This window comes from Jaculus jaculus, chromosome 11, assembly GCF_020740685.1.
Source record: "Jaculus jaculus isolate mJacJac1 chromosome 11, mJacJac1.mat.Y.cur, whole genome shotgun sequence".
NCBI classification, from domain to species: domain Eukaryota; kingdom Metazoa; phylum Chordata; class Mammalia; order Rodentia; family Dipodidae; genus Jaculus; species Jaculus jaculus.
In genome coordinates this window covers 18,333,794-18,361,374 of record NC_059112.1, presented here as the reverse complement: position 1 = coordinate 18,361,374, position 27,581 = coordinate 18,333,794, and the positions used below count along the sequence as shown (strand labels likewise).

Genomic DNA, 27,581 nt, shown 5'->3' with positions numbered 1-27,581 from the left:
CACTGTGTTAACAATGAATTTTCTTAGATATTGCTGGAGCGTTTGGATTGCTTGTTCCAGCTTACCCATAGGTGGTGTTGAATAAGGTCCCTCAGAACATGGGGCATGTGAAAGCCAGGCATGGTGGCACACACCTTTAATCCCAGTACTCGGGAGGCAGAGGTAGGAAGATTGTCATGAGTTCAAGGATACCCTGACACAACATAGTGAATTTCAGGTCAGCCTGAGCTAGAGCAAGACCCTACCTCGAAAAACAAAAGAAACAAAACAAAAAGAACATGGAATATGTTATAAAGGTATTAGGAGGCAGTAGAGAAATTTTGAAATGGGTTCTTACCTAGGAATTGAAAATCTAACGTCACCAGTTTTTTCCTCCTCCAGGGTTAATTTTCTAAGGTGATGGGATTGCGTCACCAACTTGTTTATGAGACTGAGGTTGCTTTGAGAGCTGGAGCCATGCATGCCCTACAGATGAGTGAGGGAGTCACTGCAATGGTTACCTGTTAGCTGTTGCAGATTATGATTGACAGTTTGTCTTCCTGACCAATTTTCATATAGAAAACAGTGAGCGGTATAGAACTATCTTGGCTTTTAAATAAGCTAAAAACAGCTCTTTAAATGTAACGGGCCATATCTATGAGTAACCTTCTAGTGATAATATTTTGACCAAAAATTACTTTAATTGGAGTTACAACATACATGATTACATTCAAGACTTCTTGGAAGCAACACTCGTGTTTGCCTTTATGAAAGCCTAAGTATAATTCAGAAATAAGCTTCTTCAATCTCGACCTTGCTTTCCTGCATTTAAATGTAAACAACATACTAACTTCTATGTATGGTTTTCTCCTCCCTAGGTGTAGGTTTTACAACTACTTGAAGTAGTAAACCTTCAATTCAAGCTAATTAGAGTCTTCAAAAATTAAAATGGAGGGCTGGAGAGATGGCTTAGCAATTAAGGTGTTTGCCTGCCAAGCCAGAGGATCCCAGTTTGACTCTCCAGGACCCATGTAAGCCAGATGCACAAGGGAGCGCATGCATCTGGAGTTCCTTTGCAGTGGCTGGAGGCCCTGGTGCACCCATACTCTCTCTCTCTCAATGCCTCTTTCTCTCAAGTAAATAAATAAAACTATATTCAAAAAAATTAAAATGAAAAAAGAAAAATAAACTAAAATGAAGATCCGATTTCTGATTCTAAAATAAGCCTGATTAAAATTGAGAACCAGCCAGGTGTGGTGGCGCATGCCTTTAATCTCAGCACTCGGGAGGCAGAGGTAGGAGGCTTGCCATGAGTTTGAGGCCACCCTGAGACTACATAGTGAATTCCAGGTAATCCTGAGCTAGAGTGAGAACATACCTCAAAAATCAAAAAAAAAAAAAGAAAACCATTAGAAGATACTTAAAATCAGTCATTTAATATAATATCACAAAATTAACCACTATTGTTTTAAAAAATTATTGTAAATTTTATAGCTATATGAGTCATAGTTGAGATTTACTTGAATGCAGATCTAAATCATGCTTTAAAACTTAACAAACTTTTACCATTTTGCACTTAGTGAAAATTCCTTTAGCATTTTTTTTTTGTTGTTGTTGTTTGTTTTTTGAGGTAGGGTCTCACTCTAGCCCAGGCTGACCTAGAATTCACTATGGAGTCTCAGGGTGGCCTCGAACTCATGGCGATCCTCCTCCCTCTGCCTCCCGAGAGCTGGAATTAAAGGCGTGCGCCACCACGCCCGGCCTTTAGCATCATTTTTAATGGATGCATTATTCTTCCCTTTAGTTATGTCATAATTTAGTGACTTTCCCTATTTCTGAACATGGGGACCATTCTCTTTCTAGTACTGACTTGAGCATCTTTTTCTTCAAGAGGTGAATATTTTAAAGGTATCTTATGGCTCCAGAACTGTAAAAACCGGGACATAATGCTGCCTTAATTGCTTTTCTTTTAGCTTATGCATGAAGTAAAGTGTTTTTTGTTTTTTTTTCCTATTTGTTCATTGTATGTCAACTTTTATGTGTTTTCAAGGCCTTTTCCAAAGTATGTTCCTCATATAAATATGAAAAGCAGAAATTATTAATTTTAATACTGATTTTATAAACTACGGATTGATAAAGTAAACTATTGTGTTAGTAATAGAATTTTTTTCTTTTTTCTTTTTTTTTTAATTTTTATTTATTTATTTGAGAGCGACAGACACAGAGAGAAAGACAGATAGAGGGAGAGAGAGAGAATGGGCGCGCCAGGGCTTCCAGCCACTGCAAACGAACTCCAGATGCGTGCGCCCCCTTGTGCATCTGGCTAACGTGGGACCTGGGGAACCGAGCCTCGAACCGGGGTCCTTAGGCTTCACAGGCAAGCGCTTAACCGCTAAGCCATCTCTCCAGCCCATAATAGAATTTTTTTTTAGAGTGACGTAGAAACAATGAGGAGGACTCCGCCCCAATGAACTAGAAGGGCAACAAAAACTTTAAGGTGGATGCGCATGTGAATGAATCATAGTGACTTTTTATTTATTTTTGTGTTTTGTTTTTTCATGATAGGATCTCACTCATGCCCAGGCTGACCTGGAACTATCTCTGTAGTCGCAAACTAGCCTCCACACTCCTACCTTTACCTTCCAAGTGCTGGCATTAAAGGCAGGTGCCACCGTGGCCAGCCTGAACCATGGTTATTTTGTAGTCTAATACTCACAGCATTTTAGTGGGGATAATAATGTCATTTTCAAATATATTTAAATTACTGGTGGCACATTCATAAGTAAAGATGTGGTTTAGGAATACAGAAGGCCCTTCTACACATGTGTCAGGAATATAATAGTAGTAGAGGGCTGGAGAGATGGCTTAGTGGTTAAGGCACATGCCCGTGAAGCCTAAGGACCCAGGTTTGATTCTCCAGGTCCCATGTAAGCCAGATGCACATGGTGGTTCTTGCATCTGGAGTTTTTTTGCAGTGATTAGAGGCCCTGGCGTGCCCATTCTCACTTTCTCTATCTCTCTCCCTCTCTCTGTCTCTAATAAATAAATAAATAAAATATTAAATATTTAAAAACCAGTAGTAGAGGGTATGGTTGAAAGAGTTTATGTGAGCAGCTGGCTGCTCATTTGCTATGTAATATTGGGCAAGCCAGTCTCTCTGAATATCATTTTTCCTGTATAGAATGAAATATTTTATTGCTGACTATTTTTTCCACTTTTACATTATTTATTTATTTTTTTCTTTTTTTAAATTTTATTTATATATTTATTTGAGAGTGACAGAGAGAGAGAAAGAGACACAGATTGAGAATGGGCGTGCCAGGGCTTCCAGCCACCGCAAACGAACTCCAGATGCATGCGCCCCCTTGTGCATCTGGCTAACGTGGGTCCTGGGAAACCGAGCCTTGAATCTGGGTCCTCAGGCTTCACAGGCAAGCGCTTAACCGCTAAGCCATCTCTCCAGCCCCACTTTTTATTTTTATTAAAAATTTTAATTAATTTATTTATGTGCAAGAAGAGAGAGAGAAACAAAGAGAATATGGCTGTGCCAGGGCCTCCAGCCACTGCAAACAAACTCCACATGCATACGCTAGTCTTTACCTCTGGATTTATGTGCATACTGGGGAATTGCACCAGGGTCATTAGTCCTTTGCAGGCAAGCGCTGTAACTGCTGAGCCATCCCTGCAGCCCCAACCACTTTCAAATTTTTGAGTGTGGTGTTTAGTGTTTAAGTTTCCAAACCTTGTCAGACATGTCACTCCTTTTTTTGGAGGGGGATGGGGTTGAGGTAGGGTCTTGCTGTAGCCCAGGCTGACCTGGAATTCACTATGCCATCTCAGGCTGGCCTTGAACTCACAGCGATGCTTTTAACCTCTGCCTCCCAAGTGCTGGGATTAAAGGTGTGCGCCCACAAGCCCAGCAGACCTGTCAGTCTTAAAACAGTTGATAAGCACTCCATAATAGTGAAAACAGCTATCATTTATTACTCTGTTCACATACCTTATGCAAATTCTCATGAGCTCTCAACAGTTCTATAGACTATGTGTTATTATTGCCATTTATTTTTATGGGGAAACTGAAGGCTGTAAGCAATCCCACTGGGGCTGAGGGGTAAAGTCAGAATTTGACCTAGTGAATGAATAAAAAGATTAATTCTTGCCAGGCGTGGTGGTGCACGCCTTTAATCCCAGCACTCGGGAGGCAGAGATAGGAGGATTGCCATAAATTCTTGGCCACCCTGAGACTACATAGTGAATTCTAGGTCAGCCTGAACTAGAGCGAGACCCTACCTTGGAACCCCCCCAAAAAAAGAAAAAAAATGATTAATTCTTTTTATTCTTCTACGTCCCTCGTTCTTAATATATATATATTTAAATTATTTATTTATTTATTTGAGAGCGACAGACACGGAGAGAAAGACAGATAGAGGGAGAAAGAGAGAATGGGCGCGCCAGGGCTTCCAGCCTCTGCAAACGAACTCCAGACACGTGCGCCCCCTTGTGCATCTGGCTAACGTGGGACCTGGGGAACCGAGCCTCGAACCGGGGTCCTTAGGCTTCACAGGCAAGCGCTTAACCGCTAAGCCATCTCTCCAGCCCCGTCCCTCGTTCTTGAACAAGAAAAGGATAATTGGCCCTAACTCAGGGCTGCTCCATAGATCCCTGAATTTGGGAGTCTGGTGTCACCTTATTGTGAGGCACTATTTTGTTGTGCATTGTAGGATATTTATCAACATCTTTGCCCTTTGGCTCCCACAACCAAAATATGTCCAGATAGTGCAAAAGTGACTCTAGTTTGGGACATCAACAGTCTTAGAGTGAACATAATGGCCATCTCTGGCAATGGTGAGTTGGCCTACATCGCCTTAAGGAACAAGATGGAATTCACCAAATACACCCACAGTAAAGTAGCCTGCTTGTTTGTTCAACAATACTAGGTGTAACTTGATCTTTCTCTCTGTTTTCTTTTTGTGCTCATTCTCTTAAGAGTTGTTCGTTTAAAGGAAATTTATTTCCATCATGCGCATGATATGCCTCCAAAAAACCTGCTTGATGGAAGCTACCTCATTTGAAGATAGTCTTCGAGTGCCCTTTGTGTACCAGGCACTGTTCAGTTGCCAGCTGTGTGTGATCGTTATATATATAGGAGACACTGATACATTACATAATTTTAGCTCATTCCCCCTTTATCTTCCTAGTAATATTTTATTTATTTATGAGAGAAAAAGAGAGAGAGAGAATGGGTGAGCCAAGGCCTCCAAACAAACTCCAGACGCATGCGCCACCTTGTGCATCTATCTGGTTTACATGGGTACTGGGAATCGAACCCACGTCCTTAGGCTTTGCAGGCAAGCGCATTAACCACTGCGCAATCTCCACAGTCCTCTAACAAACTTCTAAGCAGCCTAACATATTTACCATGTTTTACAAGAGTACACACACGTATCAATGCAGCAGGAATTTGCCCTTCTCAGTATGAATGAGTCAAGAGCACATAAAGATAGTCCGGCAGTAGATTTGTGTCCTGCCAGTTTGACCAGACATTTGCGCTAAAGTTTTCAAGATGACCACTTAGCTGTGTGCTTGCTCCAGTAAAGAACTTTCTTATTCCTGTGTTGACTAGCATCTCCACGCTCTTCTGTTCTGCTCTGCAATGTGACTACGGTCTATCTGATGGTAGCTAATCTCTGAGGTATGTGGTAGCCTTTTAATTGAAGATATTATTTATTTATTTGAGGTGGGGTGGAGGCAGGGCTGCAAAGGAACTCCAGATGCATGTGCCACTTTGTGCATCTGGCTTTATGAGAGTCCTGGGGAATCGAACTGAGACCTGTAGGGTTTAGAGGCAAGTGCCTTTAACCACTAAACCATCTCTCCAGCCCACTTTTCGATACCTATTTTCTAAACCAATATGAGGACAAGCTCTCTGAGCAGCAGAAATAATTCCAATCAGTCTGTCTTGCTGATTTTTTTTTTCTTCTACCCCTGCTGAAGTTGAAAGAGCCAAATCTTTATAACCCCAGCTGTCTGAACAACCAATGAGGGGATGCCTACAAAGCCGGACTTGATCATTTAAAGTATGGAGCTGTTTAAAATAAGGAGGAGTGTTTGGAAGACCCTGAAGATGTCACTGTGCAGAGAACAACTCTTCTCGGAGAAGAAAATGTAGTTAAAATACTATATCAAATGCAGGAGAATTGAATACAAATTGTATCATGACTTCTGTCCCAAATTAAATTATTTCCATACTTTAAGGGATAAATCTTAAGCTGTCTGAAAAAAATAGAACTTCCTTCCTGAGAGGTAGAACACGGAAGGAAAGTCAAATACCACGGCTATTTTAAGACATTGGTTTCACTTTTTTATTTATTTATGCTTTCCTGTTGCAGAATCAGCTTGGTGTCTATTTTAGGGTCACATACATGCCCCAGATCGTGACGTGAGCTACAGTAACCCCGGCACAGCGAAGAAAAGCTGTAGCAAGGTGCTGGGGAATGCTGAAGCTGATCATTCATTCTCACTAAGACTGCTAAGGAAAAACGTGCCTGCACTGGCTGTGAGGTAGCTGTGGGCCGCTCCTTCTCCTGTTCCTTCCACACACATCCACTGAAAGGGTTTTCATCCTGATACTCTTCTGAGCCAAGGCTGTTCGGTGAATTAAAAAAATAGAAACTCCTATCTTGATAGAAGAGGGAGACAGACAAAGACTAAAATACACCAGTAGTTACCTGTTTTTAGAAAATGGCAATGAGAGTTAATGAAAAATAAAGAATAGGAGAGGGATAATGTGAGCATGTCATAGGGAGATGAATGTTATTACTACAAGTAACATGGGAGCCCTTTAAAATATTAAAAAATAAAATATTTTTATATTCCTTATATTCCTTTGAGAGAGGGAGGGAGGGAGGGAGGGAGAGAGAGAGAGAAAGAATGGGTTCCACTACAAATAAACTCCAGATGCCTGCACCACTTTGTGCATCTGACTTTATGTGGATACTGGGGAAATTGAACCCACATCTCCAGGCTTTGTAAGCAAGCGCCTTTAACTGCTGAGCCATCTGTCCAGCTCGGGAGTCATTTTCTTTATTTTGTAAAACGTATTTTATTTTTATTTATTTATTTGAGAGAGAGAGAGAGAGAGAGAGAGATACAGAAATAGGCAGGTAGAGAAAGAGAGAGAGAATGGGAATGCCAGGGCCTCTAGAAAATGAACTCCAGATGAGTGCACCCCCTTGTGCATCTGGCATAAATGGGTCCTAGGGAGTTGAACCTGGGTCATTTGGCTTTGCAGGCAAGTGCCTTAACTGCTAAGCTATCTCTCCAGCCCTCACGAGACATTGTCAATTGGGAGATGTTTGGGTCTAACTCTGGTTTTAACAAGACTAGGCTGATGGGGATATACCACACGGAAACTGAGGGAGACAATGAGGTGTCCCGAGATTTAGACCATAAGGGAGAGGCCAGCAGAATTGACTGACTGGATATGGGCTGTAAGAGAAAGACGGGGCCCAGGGAGAGCTCCAAGGCTACAGGCCTGAGCATCCAGACGGAAGGCTGACAGGGCCCATCTGTGGAAGCTGGTCAGTGCACACTAGGTTTACCTCACTTTGACCTGTAACAATCTGGACATCAGTCACATAATTGGTAGGTGATGCTGAAGGCCAGTTTCTGGGAAGAGGCCCGTGATGGGTACAATTAGGTGACAGAACTTAGAGAAGCTCTTTGTCTTGTGATGGCTTTGTTTTCCTCAGTAAAATAGTAAGCAAGGTCACCAACAGAAAGAAAGTGGGTTCAGTATATATAAATAAATACAATAGGAGAAAAGTTTTCTATTGACTGCATTTAGTGGAAAAAAAATACATATATATGTGTTGGTTTTTCAAGGTAGGGTCTCACTCTAGCCCAGGCTGACCTGGAACTCGCTATATAGTCTCAGGGTGGCCTTGAACTCACGACGATCCTCCTACCTCTGCCTCCCGAGTGCTGGGATTAAAGGTGTGCACCATCACACCTGGCTTGTGAATATTTTTTTAAAATATTTTTTGTCATTTTTATTTCTTTATTTGAGAGTGACAGAGAGAGAGGGAGAGAAAGAGACAGATAGAGAATGGGCATGCCAGGGCTTCCAGCCTCTGCAAACGAACTCCAGACGCGTGCGCCCCCTTGTGCATCTGGCTAACGTGGGTCCTGGGGAATCGAGCCTCGAACCAGGGTCCTTTAGGCTTCACAGGCAAGCGCTTAACCACTAAGCCATCTCTCCAGCCCGCTTGTGAATATTTTTAAAATAAGGAAATCCAAGTGTTTAGATGTATTTGTTAAATCAGGAGGGAAATGTGGGACACTAAAGGAGAAAAGAAAAGGTACGAAACAGTTGTTCATGGGAGTGGGAATGACCCATGAAGTATGATCGCAGTCCACACGAATGACCGACTTGTGCTTTGTCGTTGTAAATGTCAAGTGACGCTAATCCGGAGTGATGTGTTTCTCTCCAGCCCCTCTCAGCCCTATAGGCACTGACACAAAAGAGATGGAGACTTACATACAACTGCTTTGAATATAATAAGCAGGGCATGAGTTTTGCCAAGAAGGAAATGAGAGAAGCATTACGAGGTTCAAGGGAAGGGTTAGAGTCCTGATCATGAATTTGTTTTTTTAATGAAATTTTTTTGTTTTATTTTTATTTATTTATTTGAAAGTGAAAGAGAAAGAGGGAGGGAGGGAGGGAGAGAGAGAGAGAGAGAGAGAGAGAGAGAGAGAGAGAATAGGCACTCCAGGGCCTCCGGCCACTGCAAACAAACTCCAGACACGTGTACCCCCTTGTGTATCTGGCTAACGTGGGTCCTGGGGAATCGAGCCTCGAACCGGGGTCCTTAGGCTTCACAGGCAAGCACTTAACCGCTAAGCCATCTCTCCAGCCCCTGATCATGAAATTTAAACTGAGTCAGGAAAGAAGTAAGACTACGTGGGAATGAGAGACCATGGAAAGTTGGTTGGTCTGTCACTGGGAAATAAGTCAAAGGATACTGAAGCCGTCTTGAAAGTGACATACTTATTAAAAAGTTAAGTTGTATTGACATATGTTGAATCCTATTTCAAGTGCCTCACTCACTTTTCAGTGGCCCAATACCTCACAAGAAGCAGCTCACGGGAGGACTTACGTCCGACCCATGTCAGGGAAGGCAGGGCCGCCGCTCACAGTGCATCCACAGTGAGGAAGTGGAGAGGGAGACGCCGGTGCTCCGTTCACGTTCTCCATTTTATTCAGCCCAGGAATGGAGATTCTGGAATGTTTCAGGCCACACTTAAAGTGGGTCTTTCCACCTACATTAACCTGTTTTAGAATCTTCCTTGCAAATATACCCAGAGGTTTGTCTCCTGTGTGATTCTAGAGTCTGCCTAACTGATAATTAATAATTGAATAAACATCAGCATTATCACTAGTAGTAGTTTAATGTTTGCTTGTGTTTATTCAGCTTTAAAACAGATGGAGGCAACCAGGAACTCATAAGTATAGAATGAGCTAATTTTGTACTTTTAAATAGCATGGTGTGTATCAGTTACTCTCTCTCCTTGCTGGAAAAAAAAAATACAGAACTGGCATTCGGGAGGCAGAGGTAGGAGGCTCACTGTGAGTATAAAGCCACCCTGAGACTACAAAGTTAATTCCAGGTCAGCCTGGGCCAGAGTGAGACCCTTCTTAGAAAAACAAAACCAAACAAACAAAAAAAAAACAACTGGAAGCAGCTTATAGAAGGAAAATAGTTTATTGCTGCTCACAGTTCCAAAAGATAGACTTGGGGCTGGACAGATGGCCCAGTGGTTAAAGGCGCTTGCTTCCGAAAGTTGAGGAATAGCAGGGGCAGAGGCTGGTGTCACACCATCACCTTGACATAGAGACATCAGAGGGTGCAACGAATGGAGCTGGGCTATAACACCTCAAGACTTACCTCCTAAGGTTTCCATAACCTTCCCAAACAGCACAACCAACCAGAGATTAAGTATTCAAACACTTAAGTCTATGGGGGGGGCCATTATATTCAAACCATCACATAGAGGCACATCATCTGTCAACTTGAAGCATTTTTCGGCAAGCTCAAATTAACTTTGCACCTAAGCATTCAAAAAAAAGAACAACAAAAAAAGAACTGACTCTTTTAGGGATGTGGTCTCCAAGAAAATTTGAGGGTCATTGGGGAAGGGAAGTGGGGGTGTTGGGTAAATGTGTGAGGGATCACGCAGATTGGAGCAAGTCTGAGTTTTCCCAGGATGCCTTGTGATTTGGGCAGGGCTGTCTGTGTTGTACAGGTCAATGGGACTTCCCTGGCATGAATCTACTGTAAAGCAAGGCACGGGAGTGCAGCACTCAGGACCCTGAGGTAGGAGATTGGCTGTGAGTTCAAACCAGCCTGGAGGACCTTGCTTTAAACAAAAAAAGAACAAAGAAGAAACATGGATGCACTATGAAGGAGTTCCTATCTCCTTCTCAGAAATCTATTGCTATGAATTTATCTACTCTACTTGTTACTGACCCTGGTCGACAACCTCGCGGTCTCATAGGTTTGGAGCACATCAGAACTGCATGGTTTCTCACATTAGTTGTGAAGAAGGCTATAATTCTATCATGGTGCGAAGCTTTTGGAAGTCTTAGCTGAAGTTGGTAGCAATGGTGTTAGTACTACAGAAACAATCAAGCCTTAAGACCTCAATACGAACCTGGTGGTTGAGGCAGGGTCTCGCTCTAGCCCAGGCTGGCCTGCAGTTCACGATGTCATCTCAGGCTGGCCTTAAACTCATGGCACTCCTTCTACCTCTGCCTCCCAAGTGTTGGAATTAAAGGCATGCACCACCATGCCCAGCTTTTCTTATTTTTCTTTTTATTTTACTAATTTATTTATTTGCAAGGAGAGAGAGAGGGAGGGAGAGAATGGGTGCACCAGAGCCTCCAGCTGCTGCAAACAAACTCCAGATGCATGGGCCACTTTGTGCATCTGGCTTTATGTGAGTGCAGGGGAATCAAACTGCGGTCCTTAGGCTTTGTAGGCAAGTGCCTTACTCAGTGAACCATCTGTCAAGCCAATTTTTTTTTTTTAAATGTAAACTTGACCTTCACTCTTTTAGTTCATACCAGCTTTTGGACAAGAAGATTCACTATTATATCAGCTGTCAAGATACTGGACTATATATTCAAAGGATATGGACTGCCCAATAACTTGTACGTTAAATAGTCAAGTGCTCAGTACAACCTGTGTATCTTTGAGACAGGCAGTTTCCTGCGCTCCACCCTCCTGGAAGAGCCACCAAACAAGGAGTTAGGAGACTCCGAAGCCTGAAAGACACAAATGCACAGCATCTTGAATTGACTACGCATGAGGATGTTTTTCCTTTTAGGCAAGGGAGCTCATGTGGGTATTCTAAGTTGTTTGTGGGCTAGTGATGACCTCAGACATTTTTTAACACTAACTGGGCTCAAGAGAATTCATTACCCTGCATTTACCTTTTGGAAAGCTGTACCACTTCCAACTTATCGTTAAGCATTCATTAAGGGGAGCAAAGGTTTTGAGAACCTAGCCTGTTTTGAAGTGATTTGTGTATAATAATTTAGTCCTTTGTATTACATGTAGGTATGTTTTACTGATCAAGGATTTGACTTTAATATTTTCTGTTAAAATACTAAAAAAATGAAATTGAGATGAAGATTTTCATAAAATGTTAGATAAGTGGCAGGTTTAAATTTTTTAAAATTTATTTGCACGGGGAAGAACAGGGGGAGAATGGGTGCACCAGGGCCTCTAGCCACTGCAAATGAACACCAGATGTGTGCACCACCTTGTGCATCTGGCTTTACATGGGTACTAGGGGAATCGAACCCAGGTTATTAGGCTTTGCAGGCAAGTGCTTTGACCACTGAGAAATCTCTCCAGCCCCCAGTATGTTTTCTAAATGGAATACTAACTCCCTGCAGTCTTCAAGGACTCACTCAGGATATGAGAGGATCTAATACTCAAAGGCTTGCCAGTCCTCAGTGTTCGCCTTTGGACCTTAAGCACCTGCCTCACTGTCTGGCTTTGAAATTTGTTTTCTTAGTTCTCAAGTTAAGAGTGCCTATCGGTGGCAGAGAATCAGGGCAAATAAAGAATGCAACCCTTTGGGTGGTTTTCAGAAAAAAAAAATTTGCAAATAGGCTTTATGAGATATGGATCAATCTTGGATATGAATGATGTTCTTGAAAAATATCTTAAGTGTTTCACATTTGACATCTCACACAAGTTGTTCTTCAGAGCTTTTGTGTCCAGGTGCTAGACTTGCTCCTGGGAATAGTAGAGAGAAAGAGAAAAGAAGGAGGAGAAGGAGGAGGAAGAGAAGAAGGATGCTGCTGTCCCTACCCACAGAGTTGCCTAGACACTTTCCCAATTAACTAAAAAGTCAATTTCCTAAACGATGAGCATGACCCACGTGACGGAGCCTGAGTTAGAGCTTGAAAAAAATATTGAACATGGGTGAGAATTTGAGAATGGTTGTATCACTTACACGTACAAATTCTTTTTTTTTCTTTTTATTTTTAAATTAGGATTACATTGGTACAATATAGGACAACTGATATGTTATTAGCATGTAAAAGTCTGTGAACATAGGTAGCATAGTCCTCTATTTTAGTATGTTTCAATATTTTTCTTTCTTTTTTTCTCAATTTTTATTAACATTTTCCACGATTATAAAAATATCCTATGCATGTACAAATTCTTGATTAATATTTATAAATAAATATTCCAGTTGAGAGAACACATATCAGGTAATTCAGTAGTAGTTGACCTTTACTTATTGCTGGTTATAGTTCACACATTGTTCTGAAGGATTTGAGTGTGTTCATTGACTTGGTCTTCCCAGCAACCCTCTTAGCAAGGTTAGGCAATGAGTGGAGATGCCAGGGACCTGATGCCTGGTCCCAATGGCTGTGCTCCTAACACTACCGTACTATTTACTAAACTTAACCAATCCTAGGCAGAAATAAAATAAAATCTTGTCTAAAGCGTTCTCTCAGGCCCGGAAAAGCACCTACTATCTGTTAGAGGCAGAGCGATGCAATCATAAGCTAAAAGTGCATGCTTCTGTTTCCTCAGACTTGGATCTTTTACTCTGACTCCTAAAGGAAGGAGAACCCAGCTGGATTGTTATTTATTTTTCCCATGCTGCCTCTTATTTTATATAAACATACAGTGATCACAGATTGGTTGGTGATATATAGCCTTGGCCAAGCACTAGACAGACATATGGAGAGCAAGGGTCTGTGTTCCGCATGGGGAAAAGGAAGCCATTCCCAGCACACTTCCACGCGCGGCGACCGAGCCGGGCTGTCAGCTGACGCCGGGAGGAGAGCGGAATGCCTGAGCAGGGGCGCCTCCCGTGAGAATGCTCCCCAGCCTTCCTCGCTCCACAGCCAAGAGCTAACGGGTCAGCAGCACATGAACAGGGGTCAATGTGGTGAACGGATGGTATGGTTGGTTGGCTCTCCGGACAAAGAAGGCAGCATTTGCAGAAGTCTAGAGGCCAGGCAGTGCTTTCAAACTCCTGGCTATGTCTTTGGGGTACTAGTAAAAACTACGCATACCTGGGGTCCATGCTAGGTTCTTGAAACAATAATGTCTAGGGAAGAGATCAGGGACACTGATGAACAGGGCCCAGGGCATCCTTACAGGGGTGGGGGGTCTTGGCAGAAGAAAAACAAGTGGAACACAGTGTGATCATCAGCGTGAGCTGTGGAGAGAATGGATGAGGGTGAGATTGGCTGGCGTGAAGCCATTCTGTGCATGTCTGCCATCTGCGATTGCTGGTTTTCTGAGTGTTGCCTAATTACTGTCAGTTACTTCTAAGGTGCCTACAGGTGCAGTGAACTGAACATTTGCTTAGACTTGGGAAGGTGCTACCACCTCTGCCTCTGGTTCTCTGATGTCTTTCGGCATCTTTATACCGTAAGATCCTTTTTGTGGGGCTGGAGAGATGACTTAGTGGTTAAGGCACTTGCCTGCAATACCTAAGGACCCATGTTCAACTCCCCAGGCCCCACATACGCCAGACACAAGGTGACAAAAGTGTGCAGGGTTGCACACACGTGCACTAGGTGGTGCACGTGCCGGGAGTTAGATCACAGTGGCTGGAGGACCGCGTGCACCAATTCTCTCTCTCTCTCTCTCACTGTTGCTTTCTCGCATGAAGCAAAAAGGCCAGTCTGTTGGGCTTGCTTCAAAAACAAAAACAAACTAACAAATAAAAAGGGTCTCTTTGTATATCTGTAGGGCTGGGCATATGTGTATATCCACCTCTATAGATACTGTCAGTTCAGTGTGGAGTCAAATGCAATCAGTGGATTCCCAGGAATGCAAGCAACACATTAGTGAATCAGGAAACCCGTTCAGTACATGGCTATTAACATGAGGAGAGAGGAAATAGAAAATGTATGCATAGCAAGTAGTAAGGGCAAGAACTGTTTGATAGAACATGTGCTTCAGAGTGTGTGTGTTACATCTTAGAGTATATGTTTTCCAGTGCTGGAAGCTAACACATTTTGAAAGATACTAAGCTGGGGTAACTCAGTAGAGCTGCTTGGATTCACTAAGTTAATTAATTAATTTATTTTGGTTTTTTGAGGTAGGGTCTCAGGGTGGCCTCGAACTCAGTGATCCTCCTACCTCTGCCTCCCCAGTGCTGGGATTAAAGGCATGTGCCACCTCACCTGGCAGATTCATTAATTTTATAACACTATGACAAAAATACCTGACAAAAAAAACAACTTATGGGCAGAAATAATTAGTTGGATCATGGTTGCAAAGGGACCTGGTCCATCCCCACCACAGGGAAGGCATGCAGGAGCCATTCAGCTCGTGGCAGCAGGAGTGGACAGCAGGGATTGTTCCTGTGGCTCTGGGCATCCGGTCACAGGGCAAGAGTAGTAACCTTCAAAGGCTGCCCCTGGTGGCCTACTTCCATCAGTGAGGCTCCATGTCCTAAAGTTTCTACAACCCCCAAAACAGCACTGTCAGCTGGGAAATAAGGGCTTAAAATGTGTGTGTGTGGGGGAGGGGCAGGGGTCAGGTCACGTTCAAGAGTGGTGCGTAGCTATGGATGAATCCGACCATATGGATTTTGGTCTTTTGGAACTTGTGCATTGGAGGAATTTGCATGTATTTTGTATTTGCCTCTGAAGACGCCTTCCAGAGTGGTAAGCTAAATTATATGGGCTATTCTGGGGAGAGTTTGAAAATACTAAATGCAGAGAGAATTAATGTCTGGAGGCTTTGTGTATGAACTTTCAAAGGGGAAGGGGAGACAACAGAGAACTTTGTTGGAGCTGGGATAGTGGCATACAGGCTGGCTGCATTCTGCTGCCTGTTGGACCTGGAATGGGACTGTGACCATATTAGGTGATGTAAAAAATGAAAGAAAGAGGGCTGGAGAGATGGCTTAGCAGTTAAGGCATTTGCCTGCAAAGCCAAAGGATCCAGGTTTGGCTGTCCAGAACCCACTTAAACCAGATGCACAAGGGGGTGCATGCATCTGGAGTTTGTTTGCAGTGGCTGGAGGCCCTGTCATGCCCATTCTTCCCCCTTTCTCAAATAAATAAATTATATATGTGTGTGTGTGTGTGTGTGTGTGTGTGTGTGTGTGTGTGTGTGTGTATGTGTATGTATATATATAATTTTTAAAAATGAAAGAAAGAGGAACTGACCTCAATAGCAGAAGATTGTCCTTTATTCCAAGCCAAGAACAGAGAAGGGCAACGTGTGTCTCCAGAAGAATGGAGACTGAGTGCTTCGACACAGCTGACCTCGGTTTTTATAGGTCAGAGGTGGGGGTGAAGGCAGGGGAGAAAAAGAACAAGAGAAACAGGGATAGAGGAAAAGAAGGGGGGAACTAGGCTGTTCCACCTGTTGACTATCTTCTCTATGTTTTGGGGTCAAGGGTCTCTGCATACCAGATGTTCTTATCAGAGAAAACATTTGAGGTATTTTGCAGCCCAGACACTTGTCTGGGAGACCAGTTCCGTACCTCCACCGAGGTCACCTTGACTGGTCACTCTGTGACTTATTAACTCTTCTCTGTCCGTATCCAGAGAGTTTGATTAAGGATAACTTTGAAAGTAATGGACTGATGGTGCTTAGCAGAGATATAAAACTGGATGAAATAAGATTTAAAGTTGGAAAAACTCCAGGAAGTTTAAAACTACTGGCACAGAAACAAGTTTTAGGTCACAGAAGCTGATGTTGTCAAGTTGATTACCAGGACTGAGGCTGGCCTAACTGCCTTACGTTGAAACAGTAGAACGGGAGGGTTCCACTGGAAAAGACTGAATGCAAACTCTTTGGAAAGGAGATGACTGAAAGGCAGAAACCTTGTCTTCAAGGTCACAGTTTATTTCCTCCTTGGATTAACAATATGGCTTTGTCATTGCACACATGGTATATTACTGGAAGCATGAACAATGTATGGAAGCAGGTCATGAGGTGCACATGGTTCCAGGAGCCACTACTGACAGGTGGCATGGGAAACAGGTTGAAATAAGCCATCTAGGCAGGGCAGCGAGGCCATCGTAAGATGGACCATGGCTTGCGCCGGAGACCTTGAAGGGGCTTTGGAGATACCGGAACTGTGCAGAGGCTACCATGGAGAGCTCTTGGCTTCTGATGGAAGTTTTCCATGTTACTCAGCCCAGCTGGAGGGACGGAAATTAAAAATCCAGAAGCTGGGCTGGAGAGATGGCTTAGCAGTTAAGTGCTTGCCTATGAAGCCTAAGGACCCTGGTTCGGGGCTTGATTCCCCAGGACCCACGTTAGCCAGATGCACAAGGGGGCGCACGCGTCTGGAGTTCTTTTGCAGTGGCTGGAATCCCTGGTGTGCCCATTCTCTCTCTCTTTCTCTCTGCCTCTTTTCTCTCTCTGTTGCTCTCAAATAAACAAGTCAAAATGAACAAAAAATATTTTTAAAAAATGCAGAAACTTGGGCTAGAGAGATGGCTTAGTGGTTAAGGTGCTGGCCTGCAATGCTAAAGGATCCAGGTTCAGTTTCCCAGGACCTACATAAGCCAGATGCACAAGATTGCACATGCATCTGGATTTTGTTTAAAAATAAAAAAAACCCAGAAACTGTCATCACTGATTATGGATGTTGGACTTGAACTGCAAATGTTTGATATTTACCTGCATACCCCCTGGGTCAGTGGAACCTGAAGGTCTCTGTGAGCCAGAAGGACTTCTGTTTGTGTGAGGTACACTCAGAAGTTAATGCCTTCTGTATTTCTTCCGTGTTTGTTTAATTAATCTTACATTTGCTTTCTCAAGAAATGGCGTTTGAAAATTTAAAGATCCAAGTACAATTTAGATTTTGGGTGAGAATGTGGACACATTATATCTTAATAAGAATTGAATTGCAGGGGATGGAGGGATGGCTTAGTGGTCAAGGCGCTTGCCTGTGAAGCCAAAGGACCCAGGTTCAATTCCCCAGAACCCACACAAGCCAGATGCACATGGTGACCCATGCATCTGGAGTTCATTTGCAGTCGCTGGAGGGCCTGGCACACCCATTCTCTCTCTTTTTCTTTCTCTCTCTCTGTAATAAATAAAATAATATATTTTTTTAAAAAAAGAATTGAATTGCAAATGGAAGTTTCCAGAAGTACTAGAAAATCATGCTGACTTCAGCTTTCTAAACATATGAAATTTGTCATAGTGGCCACCTAACCACCTGTGGTGACAGTGTGAACGTCATAAAAAGCACTATATATTGTGTTCGCTACTTTCCTCTCTGTGGTCTGATGATTAAACTGTCTTGTCTTTTGTCTTTGTCCTGTGGGAGATTTTGGGGTACATTGTAGCAACTTCAGTAAATCGAGCTGTGCTATAAGTTACAGTTGCAAAAGGGCTGAGCTATTATTATATAATAAAGTAAAAACTTGGTTTTGTAATGTATTTCAGAAGTAGACATTTAAAAAAATTACATTGAAAAGAAAGTGAGCATTATTTTGGCTAGTCAATCTTTACTAATTTAGTTGATCTAAATGAGGATTTTATGTGTACCCAATTTCATATGGGTATTTGGGAATCAAACCTGGGCCTGCAGGCTTGGCAAGCAAGTGCCTTTTAACACTCAGCCATATCCTCAGCCCCCTGAATAAGGATTTTTGAGGACACATCTTCAGGGACAGAGGTCTGACATGGGTAGGAATTTCCTCCTTCATATGCACAAAACTGGTATATTTTCTGTGTTTTTCATTTGTTTGCTTGTTTAGTTTTATTTATTTGAGAACAACATGCAGACACAGAGAGAGTGAGCACACCAGGGCCTCCAGCCACTGCAAACGAACTCCAGATGCATGTGACCCCTTGTGCATCTGGCTTATGTGGGTCATGGGGAATCGAGCCTTGAACCGGGGTCCTTAGGCTTCACAGGCAAGCACTCAACCACTAAGACATCTCTCCAGCCCTTTTTTGTTTAAAATTTATTTTTTATTATTTGCAAGCACAGAGAGGGAGTGAGAGAGAAGAGAGAGAGAGAAGAGGAGGAGGAGGGAGGAAGGGAGAGGGAGAGAATAGGTACACTAGAGTTTCTTGCCTCACTTTGTCACCTTGTGCATCTGGCTTTACGTGGGTACTGGAGATTTGAACCTGGGCCATCAGGCTTTCAAGCAAGTGCCTTAATAACTAAGCCATTTCTCCAGCCCAAGACTTATGTTCTAAAAGGAGCACATGTTGTGTGTCCAGTACCCAGAGAGCAGTGTGTACCCTTGGAGGCTATGCTCTTCCAATTAAATGTGACATTCTGAGCCAGCCCTTGTGGTACCCCCTTGTAATCCCAGTTACTCAGGAGACAAGAGGATGGAAAATTCAAAGCCTTCCTAGGCTACAGAGTGAGTTTAAGGCCAGCCTGGGAAACTTTGTGATGTTGTTTTAAAATAAGAACTACAAAAAAAAAAAAAAGTGGGGGGATATAACTCACAGTGTTTGCATAACATGTGCAAGGCCTCATGTTCAATCTCTAGTAGTACTAAATGAATAAATAATTGTTAGTACTAAATGAACAAATAATTTAATTTTCTACTCTTATTAATTTTTTTCATTATCTTATTTTAGGCATATATACTTTTTAAAAACCTGGTGGATATTTGTAAGGTTATTTTTGATTACATGGTGATAAGCTTCAGGTCCACTGAGATGAACTTCCAGACCAGGCACAGTTATGGAGGAAGGGATATTTATTGAAGTTTATAGATCCAGGGGAAGTTCCATAATGGCAGAAGAAGCTGGCCTGCCTTCACAGGTCCAAGCACAGAGGGAGAAGCACAAGCCTAAAAGTCAAAAGCCACACAACACAGCACGCTTCAGGAACTCCAGCTAGGCACACTTTGCATATCTTTGATTGAAATCTGAAACCCACCATCACACCTTAAGATCTACCCAGTGACACCACCTCCAGCCAGGTGGCTGCAGTTGCAACCTACAAACTAATGAAACACTGAATATATTGGGGGCCATCTATTCAAACTGCTACATATATACTTTTTAAAGACCGGGTGGATTTTTGTAAGGTTATTTGTGATTCCATTGTGATAAAGTGATGACAAAACTGTAAAATCTTTGATTACTTAAGGCCAGATATAGAGTGAACAAGTGTACTAGCAAGAATGGATTTTTAAAGAAAAATAATCGATTCTGTACAATAAGTAGAATAGTTGGATAAATCTTACAGCATTGCTAGGCAATGATTTATGATTTCAGATTCATGATAGCTGGGTATCATCCTGATGTCCTTAGGGGGAGACTATTAATTTATGATTCATTAATACTCTACATAGGTGAAGCCATACTTATGTTATAACCTTAGAGTGAAGCTTAGAAAGGAAACAAGCTTAAATAATTTGCCTGAACAATTTCCCTGCCTTAAATACTATTTGTACCAGCGTTGCACTGGGATGTTTTCATGCCGTCAGCACATGTAGAGCCTCCATTTCCAAAGAACAGGACCAGGTGGTCATCATCTCTTAATATAGCATCAGGCATAATCTAGCTTTTCTCCAGGTAAAACCTTGGGCACCCACATCAGGCTCATTTGTGGGATTTGGTGAAATCGGTTTTTAGGATACATCTACAGGTTTATTAAGTGAGAATCTTTGGAGGTCACTCCAACTCAGTACAGTGATGGTAGTGATTAAGTAACCACGGTCCCCGAGCCTTGCTTTGCACGCACTTGGTAACAAGGCTATTACCAGGTGAACTTTTTGCAGTGTCTCCTAAGTGCCATGCCCACTAGATACACTCTCAAATAAGGTAAGTTAATAGTTGATCCTTGTGTCAGAAGGATATGGTTTGATTCCGCTATAGCTACTTGTATTATAGGACGATGGTCAGTGTTAAGCAAGACAGAACTCTCAAAGGGCTTTGCAACATGCTTGGTAGTGTGCTTGTAATAAATACTAACTTTTCCCCACTTCTTTTTAAAAATATTTCAGTTTTATTTATTTATTTGACAGAGAAAGAAAGAGGGAGGAAGAGAGAGAAAGAGAGAGAATGGGCATGCCAGGGCCTCCAGCCACTGCAAACGAACTCCAGATGCATGCACCCTCTTGTGCATCTGGCTAACGTGGGTCCTGGGGAATCGAGCCTCGAACCAGGGTCCTTAGGCTTCACAGGCAAGCACTTAACTGCTAAGCCATCCCGCTAGCCCTCCTGCTTCTTCTTCTTCTTTATTTTTTTAAATAACTATAGGGCTCACATTCCAGGTGGGATTAAATTTCTTGCATAATAAGGAACCCTTGAAAATACAGGAGGGAGTATGTTAGAATTGAGTGACATAACACGTATTGACTCATTTTCATGGATTGGCCATTTGAGCAGAGTTTGGCGGAGGTTGCTCATCTCTGTTCAAGGTTGTGACCTCTGGGCACACTCACGTGTTGGTGGTCAGCTGGTAGCCTGTGGCCTCGAACATACCCATGGGCAGGAGCAGTGGCATCAGTGGGTCTTACGTGTTTGTCCCCATGGGTGGTGTAGGTAGATGGATACTCATTGGAGAGACAATGAAAGTGAGAAATTTCCAATAAGCAGGTACTTTCCAAGTGGTTGCTTGTGTCCTGTTTCTAAGAGTTCCTTTAGCCAAAGTGAGGCATGTGGACACGGTCAAGAAAAAGATACCCAACAAGCAGAGGTGGGATCCACTTCCAGATGAACAAAGGCATGCACCATCCCAGGGGCAGGAAGAATTTGTGGCCACTTTTGTAAGCTACACAAAACGGCTTGCATTGACTCCTTATTTTCTACCAGACCTTCCGGAGGGATTCACATGCTACTCATCTCATAAACCAACTTCCTGATACAGGTGCCATGGGCCATCTCATTCAGCCAGTCTCAAAACAGGAAAAGTCAGTGAACAGAGACGTTAAGGCGCACACACAGTAAGGTCACAGTGTGTGCTTTGAGTCAGGCCATGTCCTTCTAGGTGCTTCTGTTGTTCACGTGAACAGATGATCAGCCCATGCAGAAGAAGGCGTGTACTTTGTTTAGCAAAGATTTGGTTAAAATGAAGGTGTTGTTTGTTTGTTCATTTATTTATCTAAAAGAGAGAGCCAGACAGAGAAAGAGGAAGAGAGAGAATGTGCACTCCAGGGTCTCCAGCCACTGCAAATGAACTACAGACTCATGCGCCACCTTGTGCATCCGGCTTGCAAGGGCAGTAGGGAATTGAACCTAGGTCCTTAGGCTATGCAGGCAAGCACCTTAACCAATAAACCATCTCTCCAGCCCCAAATGGAGTTAAAAAAAAATTTTTTTTTTATTTATTTGAGAGCGACAGACAGAGAGAGAAAGAGGCAGAGAGAGGGAGAGAAAGAGAGAATGGACGCACCAGGGCCTCCAGCCTCTGTATACAAACTCCAGATGCATGCACCCCTTTGTGTATCTGGCTAACGTGGGTCCTGGGGAATCGAGCCTTGAACCGGGGTCCTTAGGCTTCACAGGCAAGCACTTAACCGCTAAGCCATCTCTGCAGCCCCAAATGGAGTTTTGACGAGGAGTCTTACGTTCCCACTTACATGAACCAGTGGTTCATGTTTAGTTTGGTGTAGACAGAGATTAAGTTTATGCTGTCCTCTACGGTGCTGCTCAGACTCATGTGGAGTGTGTTTCTGTTTGTTTTCTAGGTCACCTGCACCACCCGGACTGGGTGTCACTGCGTCCTGGATATGACTGAGCCTCTTCAATGGGCCAGATACCACTGGCAGCAGCTGGCGGGTGGGAGAAGGCGGGGTGAAGATGAGAGGCCGTACGACTACTCCTCGCTGCTGGCCTGCGGGGGCAAGTCCTCCCAGACCCCCAAGCTGGCAGGCAAGCACCGAGTTGTTATTCCCCACCTGCAGCGCTTCAAGGAGGAGTATGAGAGGTTCTCTGGAACCTACGTGAATAATCGAATACGGACAACAAAATACACACTTCTGAATTTTGTGCCGAGAAATTTGTTTGAACAGTTTCACAGGTACTGTTTACACACACACACACACACAGCACTTATTTATTTTCAAGGAGTGAGAGAAAGGGAGAGAAAAAATGGCTATAGGCAAACCAGGGCCTGAAATCACTACAAATGAACTTCAGATGCATGTGCCTCTTGGTGCGTCTGGCTTAACATGGGTACTGGGGAATAAAACTTGGGTCATTAGGCTTTGCAGGCAAGGACCTTAACCTCTAAGCTATCTCTCCAGCCCCGACTTACATATTTCTATAGCAAATGAAAACATTAAAGTATTCTTTGCTATTCTAGCTGACACATTTGTCCATTTTCACATTATTGTGAGGCAACAAAGCCTAAGACTTGTGACATTATCCAAGGTCAGTTGGATCCAAGTTTGCAATGGATGGAGGGTCTTTTCCATTCACATAACTCTTGACAGTGGGCAAGATGTCTTCTGTTTGTGAGAGGAGATGATGTCATCCTTAAAGTGCTATTGAACAGGAAACAAGTGAACTGTAGTTTAGCCAATGCCAAGCCATGAGCAAGCCACTGGGCAGTCTCTTCACTCTTGCTCTTTTAGTGTTTATTAGGTAACACTTTGCTGAGTATTAATTTCAGATTCTCCTTACATGATATTATATGGAAAGAGAGTGCATATATAAGATGTTATTAAGTGAAATAGTGTTGTAATTCAGTTGAAGATGCATGCATGTGTGTAATACAAATGTTGTTTGTTTCTTCCCTCATGGAGTTTGCAGTTTAGTCATGGACACAAGGTATCTATACAAAACAGGAGAAAGCACAATGGATTAATGATTGTTATAAAATGCCATTGACTACGAAACCTCAAGGAGAAATCATACTGTTAGCTGGAGCAGTGAAGGAGAGTGACAGTTGATTTAAGGGTGGAAGCTAGGATGTTCCAGGCAGAGGTGTGAACAAGGCATATTCCATGTGAAGGAGGGAGTGTGAGTTAAAAGCATAAAGATCCTGGCATGGGGGCTGGAGAGGTGGCTCAGCAGTTAAGGCACTTGCCTACAAAGCCCACGGACCCAGGTTTGATTCCCCAGTACCCATGTAAAGCCAAATGCACAAAGCAGCACATGCGTCTGGAGTTCATTTGCAGTGGCTAAAGGCCCTGGCACATCCATTCTCTCTCTGTCTCTCTCTCTCTGTCTCCTTGCAAATAAACACAACAAAAATATTGAGAAAACAATCCTGACATGGAAGTCATACTTGAAGCCTGAGAAGTAGTCTTCTCTGATAATACTTAGAAAATAATGGTGGACAGATCAGAACCGCCCCTCCTGAGCAGTCTTGCTATCAGAGTGGAGACTTAGAACTGAAGGCATGCCCTGACGAGAAGAATGACATGCATGGCTGCGTCTCTTCCTCTGTGGCGGAGGTGCGGTGGGGCAGAGGGAAGAGCTACAGAGGCAAGCAAGTGAGCAGTTAGGAAGTCGCTGGTGTACATCCTGGTGAATGGGCACAGAGACCTGCGCTCAAAGCAATGTGGGGATGAGAAGAACATCTCATTACTAAACATAAACTTGGGGAAACAAGAGAAAAAGATGAATCCAATGGGTATATGATCATTGTGATGGCTAGAATAATTAGAAGAAAAAGAAGCTTGTCTGATGTTCCTTTTGTAAGTGCCGTGCTTAGTTGATAAGTACAGAGATTCTCAATATTAATTATTCATTCTTCATTTATCCTCATGATTCATTACACACACATATACATATTTCATGTGCTTTTACTGAGTAGTGTTTATATTTAAAGGATGGCTTAAATTGGTTGAATTAAGAGCTTTAAGTACTATGGATATGTATGTCTTCCGTGGAGTTTGTAATCTAGTGCATTTGATGGAAAAATAATCTGAAACTTACAGTTACTTCCCAGAGTTCATCAGTGATGGGATCTGTATAGAAATAAGGGCACACACACACACACACACACACATCCAGGAAGAAAGGATGAAAGAATACAAAATTTAGCACCAAAGGAATTAGAGGTGATGAAGGAGATGTTTGGGTACATTCTTCCAAGGGGTTTCAAGGGAAAATACTGACAATTCAAGTGGTTCTGCAGGATTGAAGTCTGAGTTCTCTTGTGACGCAAAGGGCATCCTGAATTTACTCATAACAAGTAGTAAGCAACACCAGAGGGGAGTATTTGAAAACAAGTACTTTGAACTGCTGAGCCATCTGCTAGAATGGGAAAAATATTGTAACTAGGGATGTGGAAGAGGTTCCTGAATGATGTGGATCTGAATATTCAGAATGGACTATTAGTACAGTTAGTCCTTAGAAGGAAAAAAAAAAAAAAAAACAACTCCAACTTTCCTATTGATTTTGAGCCTTGTTTGAATCTAATATCACTCTGAATGTGTAATACTTTTTTCTTGTTGCCAAGTGTTAAATAACTAGAGACTATCCCACTCAAAGGTTCAACATTGCATATTGCATAAATAACACCTTCCATTTATTCAAACTTGACCCAAGCCAGATGTCTAGAAGGGTAATCAGTAGTTATTTGGATTTGTCAGATTTTGTTAAATTCTACAAAATCAGCAAATGCAGACTTCTATGAAAGTCCAGAAATGTCTCTTGCCTCTTCACTTCAACCCTGTGTGTGTTTGGGTTGCAGAGCTGCCAATCTGTACTTCCTGTTCCTAGTTGTGTTGAACTGGGTGCCTTTGGTAGAAGCCTTCCAAAAGGAAATCACGATGCTGCCCCTGGCGGTGGTCCTCACAATCATTGCAGTTAAAGATGGCTTGGAAGATTACCGAAAATACAAAATTGACAAGCAGATCAACAACTTAATCACTAAAGTTTACAGTAGGTGAGTGTCATGGAATCTTCAATAAGGAATGCACACCTATGATTTAGCAATGTGAGTTGTTCACTGTTATGATATGATCATGACTCTTTTTGTGTTTGTATTGTTTGTGTCACTGTTTTTAAGCAAGATTGTTTAAAGTCCTGCAGTGAATTTAATTCAGGTGTTAGGGGGGCAACAAAAGCCATTGTCAATCACAGACTTGACAAGGCAAAAGCTGGCCCATGCATGCAAGAATGGAAGAGATGTGAACTGCAAATGATAGGGAAGAAACCAGCAGGTGGTGTAAAATTCTAGATATTACCATTCAGGATTAAGAAGAAGATGGGGGCGCTGGAGAGATGGCTTAGTGGTTAAGCGCTTGCCTGTGAAGCCTAACGACCCCGGTTCGAGGCTCGGTTCCCCAGGTCCCACGTTAGCCAGATGCACAAGGGGGCGCACACGTCTGGAGTTCGTTTGCAGAGAATGGCGCGCCCATTCTCTCTCTCTCCCTCTATCTGTCTTTCTCTCTGTGTCTGTCGCTCTCAAATAAATAATAAAAAAGAAGAAGATGGGGGAGGGGGTTGGACAGGTAGCTTCGTGGCTAAGTAGTTAAGGCACTTGACTGTGAAGCCTAAGGACCCAGGGTCGATTCCCCAGTACCCACAAAAGCCAGATGCACAATGTGGCACATGTATCTGGAGTTTGTTTGCAGTGGCTGGAGGCTCTGGCATGCCCATTCTGTTTTTCTATCTACCTCTCTCTCTAATAAATATATTTTTTAATTTTTAATTTTTAATTTTTATTTATTTGAGAGTGACAGACAGAGAAAGAGGCAGAGAGAGAGAGAGAAAGAGAGAGAGAGAATGGGCACATCAGGGCTTTGAGCCACTGCAAACGAACTCCAGACACATGTGCCCCCTTGTGCATCTGGCTAATGTGGGTCCTGAGGAATCAAGCCTCGAACTGGGGTAATTAGGCTTCACAGGCAAGCGTTTAACCACTAAGCCATCTCTCCAGCCCTAAATATATATTCTTTTAAAGAAGAATATAGGGTGGTGGTTGTGGTGGCACATACCTATAATGTTAGTACTCAGAGGGCTGAGGCAGGAAAATTGCCAAGAGCCCAAGGCCAGCCTAACTTACATACCAAAATCGTATCTGAAAAAAAGAAAGAAGGAGATGAGTTGATTTAGAAAAAAAAAAAAGATAGGGGAATATGAAAAAAGAAGTTAGGAGCTGCATATGAAGAAAGATTTGGTGAAAAATGGAGTTCTGGGGACATCTGATTCAAACCACTACATTCTACTCCTGCCCTTATAAACTCATGACTATCTCAATGTAAAATGCATATGGTCCAACTTTAAAACTCCCCATAGTTTTTTAAAACTCTCCACACTGTTCTAACATCTTAACATCCCCATAGTCCAAGGTCTCTTAACTATGAGCCTGCAAAACCAAAAACACAATAATAGCACAGAGTGAACATTCACACTGTGAAAGATGACACTGCACATAGCAAGAAAAGATTGAACCAATGCAAGATCTAAAACAACCAGGTAAAATACCAAACCCTGCATCTTTTTGTCCATCTTGGACCTACAATGAAGTGTTTTACATTCCAGTTCCACCCCTCCACCTGGGTTGCCCACAGCCTGGGGAAAACTCCATCCTGGGGCAATAACTGTCCTTGGCAGCCATCCCACAGTCCTGGTATTTCCAGTCTCCACTTCAACCCATGGTTTGTCCTTATTGCTCCATCTGGTATCCATGCAGGGACTCCAGCAACTCTATCTCACATTGCCTAGTGGCCATTTTTAAAAAAAAGGCTGAACTGGAATTCACTATGTAGTCTCAGGGTGGCCTTGAACTCACAGCAGTCCTCGTACCTCTGCCTCCAAACACCGGTATTAAAGGCATGTACTACCACGTCCAGCCAATGACACTTTATTTCCTGCATTTGTTATATTCCTATAGTACCAGTAGAGCAACTAAATTTGTTAATCTAGAGTGGGGATAAAGCCAACTTTGAAGAACTGGAAAACTCCTTCGGTATTCTAGCCTCTTTTAAAAAATATTTTATTTATTTGCAAGCAGAGAGAGAGAGAGAAAGCACAAGAGAATGGGTACACCAGGGCCTCCAGCCACCGTAGACAAACTCCAGATTTATGCACTCCCTTGTGCATCTGGCTTACATGGGTACTGAAGAGAATTGAACCAGGGTCCCAGGCTTTGCAGACAAATGACTTAACTGCTTAGCCACCTCTCTAGCCCTGACCTGCTACTTGTAAACG

General features: G+C 42.8%; 1 protein-coding gene across 1 annotated transcript in view; it reads left to right on the top strand.

Annotated features, from left to right (window-relative positions):
* The window catches only part of Atp10d (ATPase phospholipid transporting 10D (putative)), a 103,646-nt gene that overhangs the window by 9,286 nt on the left and 66,779 nt on the right, over nucleotides 1-27,581 (top strand). The window contains exons 2-3 of the mRNA XM_004658844.2: nucleotides 22,160-22,491; nucleotides 25,117-25,311. Of these exons, the coding sequence (XP_004658901.2) occupies nucleotides 22,202-22,491; nucleotides 25,117-25,311 (485 nt within the window). The 5' untranslated portion in view covers nucleotides 22,160-22,201. The remainder of the gene's footprint in view (nucleotides 1-22,159; nucleotides 22,492-25,116; nucleotides 25,312-27,581) is intronic.